Source organism: Bos taurus, chromosome 8 (genome assembly GCF_002263795.3).
Source record: "Bos taurus isolate L1 Dominette 01449 registration number 42190680 breed Hereford chromosome 8, ARS-UCD2.0, whole genome shotgun sequence".
Taxonomy (NCBI): domain Eukaryota; kingdom Metazoa; phylum Chordata; class Mammalia; order Artiodactyla; family Bovidae; genus Bos; species Bos taurus.
The window spans coordinates 102,004,244-102,025,079 of NC_037335.1; the positions used below are offsets into that span (position 1 = coordinate 102,004,244).

The following is a 20,836-nucleotide window of genomic DNA, read 5'->3' on the forward strand; positions in this document are numbered from 1 at the left end:
TCCCGGGACCGCCGGGCGCCGCGGGGGCGGGGCCGCGAGCTGGCTGGGCGGCGTGGCGGTGCGGGCCGGGCGCCCGGGATAAGGTGCGAGCGGACCCGCCGCAGGCTCGGGTGCCGAGCGGGGGCGCGCGGCGCGGCTCGGAGCGGAGCAGCCCAGCCCAGCGCGGCGCGGGCAGACGCAGCCGGCGGGTGGCGGTGGCGGCGGCTCCCGACCCCGCTGGTGCTGGGCCTCCGTTCGAGCGCGGCCTCGGCCGGGGCGCTGGGGGAGCCCGCGGAGGCGGGCCGTAGAAGGAAGCGGCGGCGGCGGCGGGCGCGTCCCGAGCCGAGCGCGCCATGTCTGGCGGGCCCCCCAAGGCCCTGCAGTCCACGGGGCCCCAGTCTCTGCGCGACATGCCGCACCCGCTGGCCGGCTCCAGCAGCGAGGAGGCCGTGGGCGGCGACAGCACGCCCAGCCCGGACCTGCTGACTGCCCGCAGCTTCGGCGACAAGGTGGGACGCGCGGGGCTGCGGGTTGGGAGACTGGTTGGGCTCCCGAGGGGGGATGAAGGATCTAGAGCCCGGCTGGGCACCGGGCCGCGCCCACCCTGCCGCCCGTTTCCCGGGGGCCGGCGTGCCCTCACCCCGGAGCCTTGGGAAGAAGCGTCTCCTCTCTGCCGCCCCCGCGGGGTCGCAGCCGCGCAGGGGGAGCGGTCAGAGTCGAGGGCTGGCCGGGCTTGGCTGGTCTCGAGCGCCAGTGACAGCTGGTGGGGAGGGGTCCCTGCTCGCTGAGGCTGGAGGCGTGTGTGCAGTGCTCAGCGCTTGTGTCCGGGGATGGGGTCCCGGTTCCTCCAGATGCAGTCACTTGTAGCTCCACCAGTTTGCTGGGACTGCAAAGAAAAAAGAGTTAATGGTTTCCGTGGTCTTAACTGCCAGAGGCTTCTTACCCCCCGTCTGTCACGTGGGGAGTGATCTTTGTTTAGGTTTGCTGTGTGCCCCGGAGAGTCACCTGACTCAGATCCCCGCCGGCTGCGGGAGGAGAGTGCCCCTGTGGTTTTCTGTCTGGGGCTCCATTTACCTCTGACGGTCTCCCACGCTGTTTAGGCTTGGCAGAGGCTGGTTTTGTGGCTGATGGGAAGAAAGGTCGCCCTTTGACCTCCTTTGTGTAGAGGGAGGTTCCTGATTCTCTTAGAGCAGCATGACCCTCCTGCTGCTTTGAGGGATAGGAGAGTCCAGTGAGCGGTTAGGGACAGACGGCATCTCCCTTCCCCCCACAGGCATTATCAGCGCTGCTGTTGTGACTTAGTCACTAATTGCAGAAATTAGAGTTGTTCTCAACACCTGTGATCAGGATAGTCTCTCCTAGTAAAATACTAAATGAGTGCCTCTTTGTCCCAGTACTAAATGAAATCAGGAGACCCAACTTTCTTTCCCCCTTAGATGGGAGGACATATGGTGGTGAGTGAAATGAATGTGAGAGCACTGAGCAGTCAGAATAGCCAGGGAGTGGGACTTGATGAACCTTCCCAAGAGCTCTGTGAAAGCAAAGAGTAGAGTTGGGGGAGCAAGGGGAGGGACAGCATTAGGAGTAAGGGAACTTATAAAGCTAAGGAAACCAATGGGTTGAGCAACTGGAGATATGTGCGTGTCTCTTTGTAAATATTCCTCTTTATTTTATAGATTATAAACTATATGAAGGTTTCAGTCGCTTGGAAATACCTTGCCTGTATTTGCTATTTAATAAGTAATTGTTGAATGATGATAATTTGTTGCTTTCTTAGGGACAGAGAACTTGGTCCTGTGTGTGCATGTAGAATAGGAATTGAGGTTAAACTTCTGATTTCTTTCTCAGGTCTATATAGGATAGTGAATTAATTATCTATGGCTGTGTAACCAATTACTCCAACATTGAGCATCTGAAAATAGTGTCTGGGTCAGAAATCTGGGAGCAACTTAAATCTCGGTGGTTCTGACTCGGGTCTTTCACGAGCTTCCCTTCAAGCTTTGACACGGGCTGTAGTCATTGAAGACTGGATAGGGGAGTGGACTCCAGCTTCCACGCTCACTCATTTGGCTGTTGTCAGGGCTTCGTTCCTTTCCATAAGGCTGCTTGAGGTGACAACTGGTTTCCCCCAGAGCAAGGAATCCAAGAGATGGAGAGATCCCAAGATGCATAATCTCAGAAGTGACATAGCTGAGCCATATTCTATTGGCCACACCGGTCATCACTGGTACAGTCTGGGAAGAAGGTATAAATCCCAGGAAGTGAGAGTTGTTGGGGCCGTCTTGGAAGTTGACTGCTTAATGAACCACTGTTGGACACCTGACTCAGAAGTGTGGGCATCTTTGCTAAGTACTGAAAGGACAGATGCCCTGTGCCCCCAGGATCTAGTTGGTGGCCCTGAAGTCAAGCTTAAGTCTGATCATCCCTGCTTCCTTTACAGGGACAGTTCCCTGAGAAAGACAAACTTGAAGGCATTATTATTAATTATTGGAATATTTAATGTCTCATTAGAGCTATGAGGAGCATCAAAATGACCTCCCTCCCAAGGGCCTGATTTATAGTGAGCCACTTTTCCTTAGAGGCTTATAGAGCAATAGAATTTCTTTCTTTGACTGGGAGGAACATTTTCCTTGAGGCTTGGCATACACATATGTTCTTGTAACTCTGGAGAAAATTCTGCAGAGAGAAGCTTATCAAGCAACGGAGGTGAATCAGGACCGGTGGAAGGAAGCCTTCCCTTTGTCCCGGTTTCTCTTGCCCAGGAAATATCGGGGTCATGGGAGAGCAGGTAGGAGCATTGAGTGCTATGGTCTGTCTTTGAAAAGGAGCCTGTGTCGTCTTGCCTTTTGGGGCTCTGGGGTTGTGACCCTGGATGCCTGACTCATAGTCAGTTCTGGACCTGGAGAATGAGTGTTTGACAGGCTGCTCATAGTGCAGGGGTATTGTATTATGCAGAGGGGAATTGCTTTTTGTAGTGCTATGAAAGGGAAAGCCTTGCGTCTCAGTCCAGCAGACACTTCTCAGTGGCCTCTGGGGTTTTGGGAAGGAAGGAAAGACCAAATGTGATGGCCTTTTCACCCACAAAGTCTAAAATCATTCAAACCTTGGTGTGAAGGGCAGAATCCTTTCTATCGACCAAGGGTTGCTAGAAATGCTTTTGTGCTGGCTAAACTCACCAGGTCTTCTAGCGCTCTATCTTTTATCGCCACCTGAAATGTAATAAACCACTCGGCCCATTTATCTTTTTTACTTTCACCTGCAAACCACTCTGGGCTTGTTTTCCCCCTAACTCAGCCTCCAGCTCTTGTGTTCCTCCCAAAACATAACACCAAGTCCTCTCAAGCCCCACCTGTGGTTAACACCTCTACCCACATCCTCAACCTCTTCACTGAGCTCTTCCACCTACTTTCTGCCCCCTTAGGTAACTACTTCCCCTTCAAAGTCTTCAAAACGGAGGTATCTTTTCCTCCTCCACCCTGCTTATTTCAAGTTGAGGCGATGGGTGTCGGGGTCCTTTCCTCCTCCACTCTGCTTATTTCAAGTTCAGGCGATGGGGGTCGGTGTCCTTTCCTCCACTTCCTTTTAAAGACCAAGTGCTGCTCCTTTGAGGCTCATGTCATTGTATTTGCTCACTCAGAATATGTTTGAGGGCCTCCTACAATCCAGGCACTGTTCTAGGAACTCAAGTCAACCAGCTGAAAACCCCTGTCCTGGTTGGGTATATTTTTAGTGATTTTATGTAATGCTGTGAGTGAGTGAGTGAGTGAAGTCGCTCTTTGCGACCCCATGGACGGTAGCCTACAAGGCTCCTCTGTCCATGGAATTTTCCAGGCAAGAGTACTGGAGTGGGTTGCCATTTCCTTCTCCATGGGATCTTCCCGACCCAGGGATCGAACCCGGGTCTCCCGCATTGCAGGCAGACACTTTACCATCTGAGCCACCAGGGAAGTCCCTAAGTAATGCTGTGAAAGGAAGTCAAACTGGAGGGGCGGGGGGAGTGTTCAGGATCACTGGCTGTACAGAGGTGGGTTTGGGTAACCTTATTGAGAACTTGAGATTTGAGCAGAAAATTTGAAGGAGGTGAGGGAGTTAGTGAGTGGATGTCTGGAGGAGTGTCCTGGTAGAAGAAACAACCAGAGCAAAGTCCTCAAGGTGCCTGCTCAGCGTGTCAGGGGCTACCCTAGAAGCCAGTGTGTAGGGGCAGAGTGCTAGTGGGGAGGCCTTGACCATGGGTAGAAGGGGGAAGGGGCCAATGATCTAGGGCCTGGTATGCCACTCTCAACTTTTGCCTTGACTTGAGTACCGTTGCAGGGACTTGAACAGTAGGAGGGTATGATTTGACTTAAGTATTGAAGGATCACACAGGCTGTTGAATTGAGAATCCTTTATTTGCTTGCTCCACTGAGTTTAGTTTCCTTTTAGTCAAAAGGACATAAACTGAGTGCAAGCTGGCTGAAGAAAAGGGAAAAAAAAAAATCTCTTGGCTCATGTTGAAAAGCCACAGGTATTTTGGTTTCTGGAATGGCTGGAACAAGGTATTCAAACGATGCTGGGAGTCTGTCACTTTCTGACTCTTCGCTCTGCTTCCTTCTCTCTGTGTTAACTAGTGATGTTCTCAAGTCGGTGAAGGGATACAGTCTACAGACAAGGTTTGCAACTCCAGCCGAAAGAGAGCACCTCTTTCCTGATATTAATAATTCCAGCCAAAGCTCTGGGCTACAGTCTTCTGGGCCTAAATTGGGTCAGGTGCTGAATCTTTGTAACTGATTGCCCAAAGCCTGGGCCAGGTCCTTATCTTTGGAGGGTAGAGAAGGGAAGTTTTTGTATGTATGTTTTAACTGTGAATATAAATATAGATGAAGTATATAAATGTTATCTGTATTAATAAAATGTATCTATACAGTTTAAAGAATAATAAAATGAGTACTTATGTTCCTACCCCCACCCTCTGGACATAGAGTTAAGGCATAGACTCTTACTCGTATTTTGGAAGCCCTCTTTGTGCCTGGGAAGAAGGAGGTGGTTTCCGAAGCAGGGTCAGGATGCTACTAGGAGGAGGAGGAATGAATGAATGTTGGACAAGCATCTGTTGTTTCACAACTGTCCGTTACAGACCTCCCACTGCCGCCTTCGTCCCTACTTCTTCGTAACTTCCCTGCTTCTCTTATTCGTTAAAATCTTTAAACCCCCAGCTATCTTCCCCAATTACATCTTCACTGCAAGAACTCTGTCCAAATCTCTGAAACTGTCAGTTGCTTGACCTCGTGTCTTTTACCTCCATCCTTTTTCCCAGTTCAGTTGCCCTCTCTGTGGCCACACCCTCACACCGTGACACAGCTGTGCCCACTCTGAAATAGTGCCATCATATAGCTCTTACCTTGCCTGTCCTGCTGCCAGTCAGTGAGAACTGCTTGCATCTGTTCCCCAAAGGCCTGTGCTCACCGGACTCCTTTAGATTCCATGGCTCAGCCTGTCAGTTTCTTTGCTGCTGTCCTTGACGCAGTCCCCTCACTCTCCTTCCTCTACATCCAGTCTGGGTCCTTCTGTTTGTTCCTGTCTTTTGCCCGTGCCTTGGGAGGCGAGGTACCTTGAGAGCTGCTGCCAGTGTAGCCTCACAGCTTCCAAGCACAGCCGGGGCCTTGCTGATGTTGGGCTTGTTGTGTTGTGCTCAGTCGTGTCTGACTCTTTGCGACCCCATGGACTAGAGGGGCTGTTAGTCCTGTCTTTACTATAGCCCAAATTGATGAGCCTAACATCCACACATTACATTCATATTTACATTCCCTTTTTCACCCCTCTGCAATTGTGCTGGAAGAGGGGCTGTATGGACTATAGGACCCCACCAGGCTCCTCTGCCCATGGGATTTCCCAGGCAAGAATACTGGAGTGGGTTGCCATTTCCTTCCCTAGGGGATGTTGGGCTGGGCCCTCCTTTCTTTCCTCCCATTCTGCACCGTGGCTGATGGAAGCTTTGCTCCTCACACCTTGCACCCCGCACCTCCACTCTACCCGCTCATTCTGTTGGCCTCACTTTCTGCCTTAGAGAAGTTAGAAGCTGCTGTAAAAGAACTTCCTTTCACCAAACTCAGGATGATCAGAATCTGTGGCCTCCCTTTCTATACCTCCCACCCGGGTTGCAGTAGAAGAGATTCTGAGGCCCATCCTGGACTATAGGTACAGCCCACCTGCTCTGGCCTCTCAGAGGCCCTGCTTTTTGTTGGCCTGCCTCACTCCTGTGTCTTCACCCACTCTGTCAACTGGCTCATTCCCATCAATTTTGTAAAAATTTAAAGAAAATTTTTATTAAAAATATTTTTTAAAATTGAAGTATGTTTGATTAGCAGTGTGTTAATTTCAGGCGTACAAGCACAGTGATTCCGTTTATGTACCTACATCCATATATATCTTTCAGAATCTTTTCCCATATAGGTTACTAAAAAATATTGAATGTAGTCCCCTGTGCTATACAGTAGGCCCTTGTTGGTTTTCTGCTTTAAATATACTATTGTGTATGTTAATCCCAAGCTCTGAATTTATCCATCCCCTACCCTTTTTCCCTTTGGTAACCATACGTTTGTTTTCCATGTCTGCAGGTCTGTGTCTGCATTCCCATCGGTGTTTACACGTCCTCAAGTTGCTCTTGCTTCTAAAACAAAGAGCAAAGGGAACTCTTATGATGCTTCCTTCTCCATCTCATGCCCTATTTTGTGACTCCTCTTCAGAGCCAAACCTTTTGAAAGAAAGGTTTGCTCCTCTTGTCTAGTTCCTAACCTCTGGCTTACTCAGCCTACTGCTGTCTGGCTTCTGGCTTTACTACAGGTCCCTTGTGACTTCCTTATTGCTAAATCCAGTAGGCACTTCATATCTTTGCCTTCCCTGATTTCTTTTTAGGTTGAACAGCACTCGATCCTGCTGAGTAACCCCCTGTTTGAAACTCTCTCCTCGCTGGGATTTGTGTTTTAGAGTGTGCTCTCTGGAGTCAGGTTGTCTAGATTTGAATCCCAGCTCCACTATGTGTAGTCTTTGTGACAGTAAGTTATTCAACCTCTCTGAGCCTCAGTTTCCTCCTCTGTGAAAAGGGGATAACAGAAGTGAGTACCTCCATCACAGGATTGATACGAAGATGCAGTGATTCACACTTAGAGGAGCGCCTGATGCAAAGTGAGCCTTGGACAGCTGCGAGGTGGTAGTAGTGGGATTTGTTATTCCCTGGTGCTGACCTCTTCACATTTTCTTGGTACATTTCTGTCTGTTCTTTGTCAACTTGAATATTGGTTGTGGTCTGGTCAGGGAGTTAAAAACTACAGTAGGTTTTTTCAAACTGAGAGACTATAATGCAGGGAGTTAATTACATTGGTGCTGGAAGACATGTTGAAGTTACGCCGAGGACAGGGAGGTAACCCAGAGCCTAGGAATAGCCGGAAGCTGCAGTCACCCAAGCGGCGGGGGTTGGGGGGCCGGAGGAGGTGAGGTCAGCAGAATCCAGGAGCTTCTGTGGGAACTAGACCACGGCTGGACAGCTGAGCCAGTGCAGAGACCACAGGAAGAGGGAGCGCTGGAGAGGAAGCAGCTGCGGCCAGGGATGCTCTGTGACCCAGAGAGGAGGGCTTAGGGTTGGGGAGAAACACTCTGGCTTCTCTCCTCCTCTCGCTTAAGGCCTTTCATCTGTGGCATCCATTGGCCCCCGTAGCGTCCTTGGTGGACACGTGATCCCAGCAGAGCCAAGTAACCAGAGATTTGCTCAGATGGCTGCTGGGGGCAAAGAATCTCTCTTTTTGTTAAATCATGAGCCATTGTTCCCTGTGATGTGGAGAGTAGAGCCAGAGAGGAAGGTGGAGTTGGAGAGGAAGAGGGGGACGATCGCTGAAGATCACTTGAAGCCTGGATCCACCTGTGCCGGCTGTGGCTGAAGCCAGCACTGCTGCCCGGGCATCCTGGTTACAGAAGGGCGTGATGCCCTTTTTAAAAGTTCGTTTTTATTTTTGGCTGTGCTGGGTCTCCGTGGCTGCGTGCGGGCTTTCTCTAGTTGCGGTGAGTGAGGGCTGCTCTCCAGTTGCGGTGCGTGGGCTTCTCGTTGCGGTGGCCTCTCTTGTGGCTCCTGGGCTCTAGAGAGTGGGCTCAGTAGTTGCGGTGCAGAGGCTTAGTTGTTGCCGAGTCACGTGGGATCTTCCAGGACCAGGGATAGAGCCCGTGTCCCCTGCACTGGCAGGCAGATTCTTAGCCACTGGACCACCAGGGAAGTTCCCTGATTGCCTTTTTGTTTATACTCTTTTCAATTTGATTTGTCCCTTGAAACCTAAAAAAAAAAAAAAAAAAGACCAATACGTCTACTTTAAAACATGAAGTGAAAATTAAATTTTACTTTGGGAGCTTGGAGTGGAGGATGATTAGTTCCTCTTGGCCACCCCCACTGCTGGATATGTTATAAATACAAGTGTATTATCAGCAAATCAGCTTCGGTGGCAGAGGTGTGTTTTCACCAGGTCCTTGAAGTTCAAGGAGGCTTTCAGATGCGGAGTGGGGAGGGCATCATGGGCCCAGGGAGCAACTAGAGCAAAGTTCCTGAGATGGAAGAGACTTGTGTCCACTGGGGTTGCGTTGGATTAGGTCGTGTGTCGGGAGTCGGTTTGGAGAGCCAGTATGGGGATCAGGGAGAGAGGAGGTGGGAAGACAGAGCAAGAGGAGGCTGAGACTGCTTTGGATGCTCTGATGTGGAAGTTGTATTTCTTAGGCAGTAGCCAGCCCGTGAGAATGTTTGAGCAGGGGAGTTGTGATCAGTGCTTGGGGTGGGGAGAGTCTGGCGGTGAAACAGCTAAGTTAGAAAGGTGTCAGTTAGGTTTAGGTTGCCGTTGCGGCCTGAAAGAAGAAAAATGAGAAGATGAAAAGATGACTAGTTTTGGTGCAGTGGGGATGGCTGGTTTTCTAGTCTGAGAAAGAGACTGGCGCCCTCACTGAGAGGGAGAGCACAGCTGGGGAAGCGCACGTGAGCAGGTGTAAAGATGGCTGGAATGCAGCATGAAGTCAAGTTGGGACAGCTTGTCTGAACCCTGCTGCTAAAAGCCCACTCACACTTCAAGGTTTAGCACCCGCGCTGCCTCCGGGAAGCTCTTCTTTGTTATACGAATGTGTAACTCCAAGCAATCCAAAGCAAGATGAGAGTGGAAGATGCAGAGGTTGAGGTCACAATTTAAACAAAGTGGATATTAGCCGTCAAATGGAAGGCAGGCGATCCTAGCAGTTTGTAGGACGAAAGGTGGTAGCTTGGGGGAAAAACAGGGTTGAGGGAAGGTCTTTAGGATGGGGGATCAGGGATTAATAGAGGTTACGGGGAGGAAGACAGATGTTCCTTGGTAAATGAGAGTCTCTCAGAATAGGTACCTAAGTAACAGGTAGTCGAAGGTGCAGTAACTCATATGTGAGCAATTGGGTTTGTTTCCTAGGCCCTGGGGCGGGGAGTCATACACTATCTCACGTTTGCCTTGCCCACAGAATTCCTTATTTTGGCTGCCACAGAGCAGGGATCAAGAATTTGTGTGAGTGTGTGTGTGTGTGTGTGTGTTGGGGCAGGAGGGGACAAGGGCATGAGTGACATGCAGAAAAGGTGTCTCAGGACTCTTGTTTGAAAAAAGGCACAGAGGCAGGAAAAGCATATGGCGTCTTTGGGTGTCAAAGTTTGGGCACTTCTCAAAACCTGAACCTCTTGAGTATCTGTTACATACCTGGCTCTGTGCTGGATGCTGGGGACATTGAGAAAGATTAAAAAAAAAGAGAAGGATCTCTCGGGACTTCCTTGGTGGTCCAGTTGTTAGGACTCTGCACTTTCACTGCGGAGGGCAACGGGTTCAATCCCTGGTTGGGCAACTAAGATTCCACATGCTGCATGGTTCAACGAAAAAAAAAATGTCTGTCTCCTGAGAGAGTCATGGTCCAGTGCAGAAGAGAGGAGACATATACCCAGATGGTTTGCAATAGAATGTGAAAACCCTAGATAATAAAAAAGGCCCTGCGGCCTTGGGCAAGTTCCTTAGCCTTGTAATGCCTCAGTGTCTCCCTTGTTAAATTTTGGATTATTGCACAGTAGTGTTCTGAAGTTTAGAATAGTGTCTGGCACATAGTAAGTACTGTGAAAGTGCTAGGTGTTGTTACTGCCTTAGAAGCAATAACTGGGGGTCCTGGGAGTCTGTACAGAACATGCACCTCAGTTGTCCCCACCCTGTAGCAGCCCTTGTCCGTTACTGGTTGACCACTGCATGGATGTGGTGTTTGAGCATTAAACTCTGAGCACTTTTCCAGCCTGCCCATGGATGGGTGAAGCAGGTTCAGCAGTGGGGGAAGCAGTTGGGCCAAGAAGTGTGGGTTGTTGATGGTTGGAAGTCAGGCCAGTGTGCACTGAACTGGCCAGCGAGAGGAGACAGATGGGCACCACGGCATCTACATGGAAATAATGTGTAGGGAGTGTGGTAAGGAGTGACCGTGCTCCAGGAGCGTGGTGACTTTTCCAAAGGAGATGCCGTTTAAGCTGGAGGCTGAAGTAGATATTTCCCAAATGGACAGGAAAGAGGGGTAACTGGAGCAGAAGAACCAGTCTGTGCCAAAGCTTGGCAGTGTCTTTTTGCAGGAGTGGTGGGTAGAGGGGAGGCAGCTTCAGGAGGGCTTTGACTCACTGGATTCAGGGGGTGTACTGGTCAGGAGTTTCGTTTGCAAACAATAGAAACCCAGCTCACACTACTTTAAGCAATACCATATGCACAGACCATTAAAGCCACCTTTTAGAAACATACAATGTAGTGATTTTTAGTATATTCACAAGGTTGTACAGCTGACAGACACCATTATCTAATTCCAGAGGGTTTTTGTGACCCTCTGGACCCCATAAAACTTGTGACCCCAGAAAACTCTTCATTCTCATTAGCAGACACTCCATTTCCCCGACTCCCAACCCCTGGCAATCACTAATCTGCTTTTGTTCTCAATGAATTTTTTTATTCTGGATATTTCATAAAAATGGAGTTACAGAATATGTGGCCGTCAGTCTAATGTTTTTAAGTTTATCTATGTTGTGTGTGTCAGTACTGATTCCTTTTATGGGTGAATAATATTCCATTGTATGGATAGACGACTTTCTGTTTATCCATTCAGAAGTTAATGAGCATTGGGTTTGTTTCTTAGATACATATGGTTGACCCTTGAACAATTTGGGGATTAGGGTGGTGACTCCAACGCAGTTGAAAATCCACATTTTAACCTTATAGTCAGTACAGTCCTACATCCACGGTTTCAATCAACCTTGGATTTTGTAGTGAGAAAAATCGAATAATAAGAGGACCCACGTGTTGTTCAACGGTCCACTGTATACTTAAAAAAAAAAAGACACTAGACTTCCTGGTGCTCCAGTGATTAAGACTCCATGCTTCCAATGTAGGAGACTTGGGTTCGATTCCTGTTTGGGAAACTCGGATTCCAGCTGCCCTGTAGTGAGGCCAAAAAAAAAAAAAGAAAAGACATGAAGTACAATTTATTTAATTTTCTACAATAATTTTGACATTCGAAGTTAGTAGTAGTTTTAGACTTGAACGTACAATGAGGTGGTCGTCAATACCCTGATTATTTTTTTTTTAACCATCTCAGCCATTTTTAGGTATATAGTTCAGTTGTTCAGTTGCTTAGTCATGTCTGACTCTTTGCGATCCATGGACTGCAGCATGCCAGCCTTCCTTGTCTTTCACTGTCTCCCAGAGTTTGCTCACACTCATTCCCATTGAGTCGGTGATGCCATCCAACCACATCATCCTCTGTCATTCCCTTCGGCTTCAGTCGTTCCCAGCATCAGGGTCTGTTGCGGTGAATTGGCTCTTTACATCAGGTGGCCAGAGTACTGGATATAGTTCGGTAGTGTTAAGTATATTCATATTGTGGTGAAACTGATCTCCAAAGTTCTTCATCTTGCAAAACTGAAGCGCCGTACTCATTAAATATAACAACTCCCATTATCTCCCTCCCCCAGGCCCTGGTAATCACCATTCCACTGTCTCTATGACTTTGAAGCCTCTACTTTAGATTCTTCATATAAATAGAATCATAACAGTATTTGTGTTTTTGTGACTGGCTCATTTCACTTAGAATAATGTTCTGAAGGTTCATCCATGTTGTAGCATGTAACAGGATATTCTTTTTTAAGACTGAAAAATATTCCATTGTATGTATGTTGCTGCTGCTGCTGCTAAGTCACGTCAGTCGTATCTGACTCTGTGCGACCCCATAGACGGCAGCCTACAAGGCTCTGCCATCCGTGGGATTCTCCAGGCAAGAACACTACTACATTTAACAAATCAGTTATCCACTGATGGGCATTTAGGTTGCTTCCACCTCTTGCCAGTGCCTCAGTGGATGTGCAGCTATCTCTCCAAGATCCTGTCTTCATTTTTTTTTTTTTTTGGATGTATAAACCCAAAAGTTTATATATAAAAACTGGATCATATGCTAATTCTATTTTTAAAGTTTTGAGAAGCTTCCATACTGTTTTCTATAGTGTTTGCACCATTTTACAGTCGCACCAACTGTGCACAAGGATTCCAATTCCTCTGCATCCTCACCAGCATTTTTTTTCCTATCTTTTTGGTAGTGGCCATCCTAATGACTATGAGGTTGTATCTTGTGGTTTTGATTTGCACTTCTCTGACTAAGGATGCTGGGCATCTTTTCATATTCTTGTTGGCTATTTGTATATCATCTTTGGAGAAATGTCTATTCAAAATCAGATTATCTGTTTTTTTTAATTTTTGAGTTGTAGGAGTTCTTTTTATATCCTGGATATTAACCCCTTATCAGATATGATTTACAGATGTTCTGTCCCATTCCATAGTTTGCCTATTAACTCTTTTGATTTTAATCCTTTGCACAAGTTTTTTTAAGTTTGATGTAGTCTCATTTGTCTATTTTTGCTTTTGTTATCTGTGTTTTTAGTGTCATATCCAAGAAATCACTGCCAATTCCAGTGGCATGAAGCTTCCCCACCATGTTTTCTTGTAGAAGTTTTGTAGTTTTGGGTCTTTAATACATTTTGAGTTAATTTTTGTATATGGTGTTAAGAAGAGGGTCCAATTTCATTCTTTTGCATGTGAATATCCAGTTTCTCAGTATCACTTGCTGAAAAAATTATTCTTTCTCCTTTGAGGGTGTATATTCTTTTTAAGTATTCTTTCCTGGAGAATCCCATGGACAGAGGAGCCTCGTGGGCTACAGTCCACGGGGTTGCAAAGAGTTGGACATGACTGAGCGACTTCACACACACACATACTTTTAAATATAATTTCTTACTAGAATCAATAGAGTGTATCAATACTTGAAGTGCTAACATGAATTTTTGTACATGTGTTTGAACCTCCTCTGTCTTGTGGAGTGGGAGGCATTATGTTCCTTGGGAGTTAAGATACCTACATTTTGGAAATAACAATTACCTGGGACAGGTCAGGGCTCAGATATTCCAGGTGAAAAATGTCTTACTGGATATATAGAATAAAAATGGTTGTAGAATAATTCTTTTACTGTGAAAATGGAGACCTAGACCTTCTTTTCAGGCTATTTAATTAGGGAAGAGGTATGTTCTCAGGAGGGCTTCCCTGGTGGCTCAGTGGTAAAGAATCCACCTACCAATGCAGGAAGATCCCCTGGAGAAGGAAAAATGGCAACCCTCTCCAGTACTCTTGCCTGGAAAATCCCATGGACAGAGGAACCCAGCAGGCTGCCGTCCATGGGGTCACAAAAGAGTCGAGTACGACTAGTGATAAACAACAACAACATTTGTAAGGAATTAGGCTTATCATCCTGCTGCGTCAGCATCTGTGCTGCAAAAATGCAGTATAGCAGCCTTTTTTCTGCACTGTCTGGTCCAGTAAATCTTGTTTGTTTCATGACGTGCATCAGCACTAGTGAAGGACGCTTGGACTTTTTGTTCGTTCCTCAGAGATTTATATGGGCCTCTCATGTGCCATGCTTGGGGAATGCATAGATGATCAGATGACCTTACCTTCTAGCCACTCAAGGTCCAGGAAGGGAGACAGGGAGGTACAGGTGAGTCACTGCTGTTTAACATTATAACAGGGGTACGTGCTGAATGCCAGGGGGGTAGTCAGAGTAATTTATTAAAGAAAATTTTAAGTGAAGCATGTTGGAAGGAGGTTTTGGGTTAGCTATTAAAGATAACAACTGCATTTTGCCTTCTGAATTAGTCAGTGTTGGGATTTCAATGATTTGAATAATTGTTTTTTGGCCTGAGTTAATAGTAAATTTTTCAGTCCTTTAGCTTTTAGTATATGCACGTTAATGCAGTGACTGTTCTTCACCAGTGTATGTATATCCAAGATTGGCCATGTAATTTGTGGGGCCCAGTGCAAAATAAAAATTCTTACCCCCATGTTAAAAAAAAATTGTTAAGAATTTCAAGATAGTAATAGCAGAGCGTTAAACCTAGTGTGAAATCCCTCGGCACGTGGGGTCCCTGTGAAGCTGGCCCTGAGTGTACCCTTTGGACGTCCTGGTTTCCAGGTCCTGTTAAAATCACCTCTTGACCATCTCAGTCTTCTGGTTCAGGACTGTTGCCATTCTGGGGGTATGCTTGCAGTGAGTCGGGGTCCCCCCGACTGGCTTCTCCATTCTGGGTTGACTGCGGGGCTTGCCCGGAACGCTCCATCCCCCAGTCAACATCTAGACTAACTTAACACGGTCTCCTGTATGCCCAGACTGTCATGTTTAACATCTGCTCGGGACTGTTGTCACGTCCCTAACTGTTGCTTCTCTTCTCTTTTCCTTTTGTTCTGATGTCTTCCCCGTCGAGGGTGTCCCCTCAGTTATCACCTTTACCCAGCGATGATAGTACCATGTGTCTGTGATCATTACGAACCTTTAGGGAGCACTTCTTTTGGTTGGGAGCCATACTGCATCCTCCCAGAGCACTCCCCTAGCATGCATTTACTATCTCCTTTTCCTTTGACAGCTGGGGAAACACAGGCTTTGAAAGATGAAGTTGCATTTAAATATTCAAGGTCACGGAGCTAGAAGAGAGTGGGGCTGGGATTTGAACTTGGATCTGTCCCACCTTAGAGCACGTTCTCGTCATCACCATGACTGCTGCAAACTGGCATCGACCCGCTCCCCACTGTTTGAGCGTTTATTTGCATCAGGCACTGTGGGTTGCGTTTCTTATACAAAACGCAGTTTCAGGCCAAGGGAAATGAAACCAACCCCTGTGTATCTTAGCCTGTGTCTCTTCCCTCATCTCAGTTTCTGGTTTTTTCCAGCCCCTTCCTCCTCCCCTAGCAGCCTCCCTTGTTAGAGAAGTCTCCCAAGGCTCGCTGCCTGCTGCCTGCTCGCTCTCCCGTCACCGTCAGGCTCCTTGGATGAGCAGTCTTTGTGCAGTGCTTCCATCTGCCTCACCATCTGCCTCCTCTTGCCTCAGCATCTAGCCCCACGGGCCAGGTCCTGCCTCGACCGCTCACAGCTCAGGGAGAACCGCAGCAGCTGTTTTTGTGCCGTTAACAACTCAGGCCTTTAGAGCCGCAGAGGACTCCGTGGTCTCTCCCTCCAGGATCCTCTCTTTTCAGTAGAGGAAATTGTGACTCAGAGAGAGGAGTGATTTATCAGATAGGGTCACCCGGCTGGTTTGTGGCAGAGTTGAGGTCAGGACCCAGGTTTCTAGACCCTTGGTTCAGTGCTCATTTTCCTTGAGTGATATCATTAGCTAGCTTCCCCTCAATGCTTTTTTTCTATGCCTTTTTTTCCTCAGGGTCTTAAACTCTGTTCACGGCCCAATGCCTGGCACATAGTGGATGCTTCATTCACTGGATGAATTAATTCTCTCCTCTCTTGGCCTTCCTTCCCCTGCTCTGCCCCGCTTTGCTGGGCTCTCCTCTCTTTCCTTCTAAGTTCCAACGGTGAGCCCATCCAGCCATGCTTCCTGCCCTTTGCTAGTTCCTTAGGTTTCATCTCTGGATGGACTTTACTACTGCAGCAGGGCTTAGGACTCCCACATCTTCCTTTTTAGCTTTAAACACATCTTTCCAGGTATTTCTGTGATTCTTGTTTTTAGCACGTTATAATCTCCCTATGGTGAAAGTATTTGAAACCTCATCTTTCTTTGTCTCTTTTTTAAACATGCTGTTTTTGTATATAACATCACTGTTCTTTTTCTTTTTTAAAGAGAGAAAATATTAAAGATACAGGGCCCAAGTATTATCAAGAGCAGATTTTCCCTAAAAATGCAGGAATCTAGGTCTTTTGCCTGTAGGCAGCTGTGTGCCCGATGTGGAGGCTCACTGCTATGGCCTGCATATCCCTGGCTGCACTTCTGTTATGTTTTCAGACGAGAAGCCTCAGGCCAGAGAGCAGTTCGTGTGAGCAGTCAGGGAGGTCTGTTGCCGCAGGTCACCTCTCCAGGTCTGCTTTACTCCAGTGTGGTGTGACCGAGGTGTGATCCCCTGCAACTGGTCTCAGGACTCAGTGAAGCTCAGATTCTCAATGTCTCACTGCAGAAAGAATTCAGTAGGAGACAAAGTGATAGGTAAGAAGCGGATTTATTTAGAAAGAAACGCGTTCCACAGAGTGTGTAGGCCGTCTCAGAAGGCGAGAACGGCTGACATCACTATTCTTTAAATGTCCTTCTTCACTTCCACTGTCATTGTGAATACCCTAATCAAGGTGTATGCAGCTAAACACTCATCGTCCAAGGACTTTGTAGACAATGTTGTTACCTGGGCCCCATCTCAAGAAATTTGGATCCCATGAATCTAGGATGGTCCAGAGACCAGTATTTCTTAAAAAGGGTTTTCCAGAGAATTATAACATGTAGCCAAGATAGAGATCAGTTGCTTTAAAAGGATCCTCTGATCCACTCAGAGGGAACGCGCCCTCAGACATTGGCATCTCCTACACTGTACTGTAAAATCCTTGAGGGCAGGGGCTCTCATTGCTTAATGCCGTAATGGCAGCGCGTGAACAAAGCCTAGGAGGGGTGAGTACCCAAGTATGTGCTGACTCAGTAAAGAGACATGTGCACAACTGTATTTGTTGCAATATTATTTTTAATGGCAAAAGATAAGGAGCCTAAATATCCACCAATAGGGAGCTAGTTTTGTAAACCATGATAATCTTTAAAATGTATTATAAAGAGTATACACACATACTCATTTGCAGTAATGGCAAGATATAGTAAGTAAAAAAAGAAACGTTACAAACCACAGGCGGCCTGCTGTGGCTTGTGTGCAAGTGCAAGAGTAGTGCAGGGGTGCATGTGTATACTGGCCTCGGAAGGGTGCGCTGATGCGTCTCAGAAGGTAATTCTCTGACCCTTTGAGAGTGTAGTCTTCCTTCCTTGGAGGCTCTCTGACCAAATCAGAGAGAAAGAGCGCTCCTTCTCTCTTTCTAGTTTGGTTAGTAATAGTTGGTATTGATGAAAAGGGGAAAACTTGATTAACCCTTGTGTAACTCAGTGTTTCAAATAGACAATATATGCACTACTGATGCCATGTGTAAAGTGGGTAACTAATGGGAACCTACCGTATAACACAGGGAACTCTACTCTGGTGTTCTCTGGTGACCTAGATGGGAAGGAAATCCAAAAAAGAGGACATATACGCATACATGTGGCTGATTCACTTTGCTGTACAGTAGAAACTAACGCAATATTGTGAAGCAACTGTACTCCAGTAAAAACTATTAAAGAAAGAAAAGTGGGGCTTCTCACTCGCAGTCACGTGCAGTGGGATGTGTACGTTGTTCCTGCCTGAAAACAATTAAACCTGCGCTAGACGTAAAGAGGACACAACTCAGCTGTTAACCAAGGGGAGGGAAGAGACAGTGCTCTTCTGTCGTTTTTTGTTAATATTTATTTTTGGCTTTGCTGGGTCTTCGTTGCTGTGCAGGCTTTTCTTTTGTTGTGGAGAGTGGAGGCTAGGCTCTTGTGGTGCACGGATCTCTCATTGTGGTGGCTTCTCTTGTCGTGGGGCACACGTTCTAGGGCACGCAGGCTTCAGTAGTTACGACCCACAGGCTTAGCTGCTCTGAGGCATGTGGAATCTTCCCGGACTAGGAATTGAACCAGTGTCCCTTGCATCGCAAGGTGGATTCTTAACCACCGGACCACCAGGAAAGCCCTTTTCTGTAGATTTTAATCTGTTCTCATCAAATACAGGTGAATACTGGCTCAGAGTGAGCTTTTACCCTTTTCTCCCAATGATCATTCAATTTTCTGAACTATCTTTTTTCCCCCTGGAGTTAAGACATTTTTTCTTTCCTGCCTCAAGTCACCGAGGAGGAGCAGGACCTTGCCGTGTTTCACCAGCTGTCCGGACCTTGTCAGACCCTGTTTCATGCTCTTGCCCCCTCCCTCCCTGACCACAGGGCTGCCGTGGCCCTTGCTTGGCTCCATGAAAGAGACACGTTTTCAGCCAGTGATGTGAGCTCTTCTCCCTTCCAGATTTCCTCATAGCAGTCCTTATCCTGGTGAGGGGTTCTGGGCTTCGCTGCAGCTTTTTAGAGAGAGGGGTGACCAACTTACAAACAAGTGCAAATGGAAGACGTGGTACCAGGGGGTGGATATGTTAGTGATGGAGAAGGAGATGGCAGCCCACTCCAGTCTTCTTGCCTGGAGAATCCCGTGGACACAGGAGCCTGGTGGGCTGCTGTCCGTGGGGTCACACAGAATCGGACACGACTGAGGCGACTTACTTTGCATGTATGCATGCTTATGTTAGGGGCAGACCAACAGCTCTGTCTGAAACAGTGCAGTGGACTTGACTTTTTCAGTGTAACCAAATTCTCCTTCCCAGGTCTTCTGGGAGGCTCGGCACATTATTGTAGGTATCTATGGAGCCTTTTGAGTAACCTAGGTAGTATTTTATATAGTATTTTAGACTAGAGTGTTTAGATTTTTAGACTGAGATCCAAATTCGGGGCTAACGTGCATCTACAGATTTCTTTCTTTTTTTTTTCTTTAATCTTTATTTTTATTTATTTATTTGTCTGTACTGGGTCTTAGTTCTGGCATATGAGATCCTTTTGGCTGTGGTATGTGGGATCTAGTTTCTTGACCAGGGATCATATCTGGGCGTGCTGCTTTGGGAGTGTGGAGCCTTAGCCACTGAGCCACCAGGAAAGTCCCCGCAGATTACTAAGCATGTCTCAAGTGCTGTGGTTTGAGCAAAATGGTCACATCCCCACTTTCAACCTGACTCTGAAGAAGGTAGCCACTTGTTTTTTCTCTCAAATCATTCTTCTCTTGAACATGTGAGTGGAAAAGGATAACATTCATTAAAGACACACCACAGCGTCCCAAGATTGTAAGCTGTAGAAGCAGTGTTTGCATTTTAAATAAACCAGTTTTGGTATCACATAGCTGAATATGTTTTCAGGTATTAACCTTGACAGGCTGGCTGCTTACTTAAAATCACAATACTGTCCACTTTAAACTCTCTTGGAGGTTAAATTATGATGAAACTGACAGAAGAGTCTTGCTGTTGACTTATTCATGAATCAGGGAAACTTCATTTCTCTGTTGGTCTGTGATGTTGCAGGAAATGGATAGAGAGAATCTGTCCATCATGAGAAACAATGTTGCCAGCAGCAGGAGGAATAAAGTTTTTTTGCTCCTCTGGTTCCAAATCAATGTAATTTCAAACTGTTACATTAGAGAAGTTAGAGTAATGTAGGTTTGAAGCTGGTGCAACTGAGTAGAAAGAAAAAAAACGGAACCTTGAGAGTTAGCCAAGGGAGTCCTAATATAATCACCTACTGGCTGGGAAGTCACTTACCTGCCCTGAGCCTCTGTTATCCTGTCAATAAAATGAGAATTATAGTGCGTGCCTACCTGCTTAGTTGCACAGTTATGTCCGACTCTTTGGGATCCATGGACTGTAGCCTGCCACGCTCCTCTGTCCGTGGGATTCTCCAGGCAAGAATACTGGAGTGAGTGGCCAATTCCTCAGCCAGGAGATCTTCCCAACCCAGGGATCAAACCTGGGTCGCCTGCATTGCAGGCAGATCTTTACCGTCTGAGTTAGTAAGGTGGTTCTGATAACTTAATGACATGCATAGTGGGCCCCAAAAGCTGTTCTCATAACTTTATTTATTTAGTTGTTATTTTTGGCTGTGCTGGGTCTTTGTTGCTGCGTGGGCTTTTCTCTAGCTGCAGAGAGCGAGGGCTGCTTTCTCGTTGTGGTGTGCAGGCTCCTGGCTGTGGGGGCCTCTCTTGTGAAGCATGAGCTCTAGGGCATGCGGGCTTCAGTGGTTGTAGTGTATGGGCTTAGTTCCTTCGTGGCATGTGGAATCTCCTGGATCAGGGATCGAACCCATGTCTTTGGCATTGGCAGATGGATTCTTCACCACTGAGCCACCAGAAAGGCCCCATGACTGATCCTTGTAATTGATATGAACAACATATTTTAGATGACTACAAAGATTCCTTGCCTGTTTTGATAGGTACCAGTGGTAGGTGTGGAGAAGGCAATGGCACCCCACTCCAGTACTCTTGCCTGGAAAATCCCATGGATGGAGGAGCCTGGTAGGCTTCAGCTATGGGGTTGTGAAGAGTCAGACACAACTGAGCGACTTCACTTTTACTTTTCACTTTCCTGCATTGGAGAAGGAAATGGCAACCCGCTCCAGTGTTCTTGCCAGGAGACTCCCAGGGACAGCAGAGCCTGGTGGGCTGCCGTCTATGGGGTCGCACAGAGTCGGACACGACTGAAGTGACTTAGTGACTTAGCAGCAGCAGTGGTAGGCATATGTGCATCATGTGGTGTGTTAACATTCAGAACATAATAATACAGGTGAAAGAAAAGAAAAATGCTTCCTGGACTATAGCAAG

General features: G+C 47.2%; 1 protein-coding gene across 1 annotated transcript in view; it reads left to right on the forward strand.

The window, feature by feature from the left end:
• The first annotated feature begins 332 nt into the window (after window positions 1–332).
• Window positions 333–20,836, forward strand: part of SNX30 (sorting nexin family member 30) — a 104,216-nt gene continuing 83,712 nt past the window's right edge. Inside the window, exon 1 of the mRNA NM_001206738.1 lies at window positions 333–488. Within this exon, the coding sequence (NP_001193667.1) occupies window positions 333–488 (156 nt within the window). The remainder of the gene's footprint in view (window positions 489–20,836) is intronic.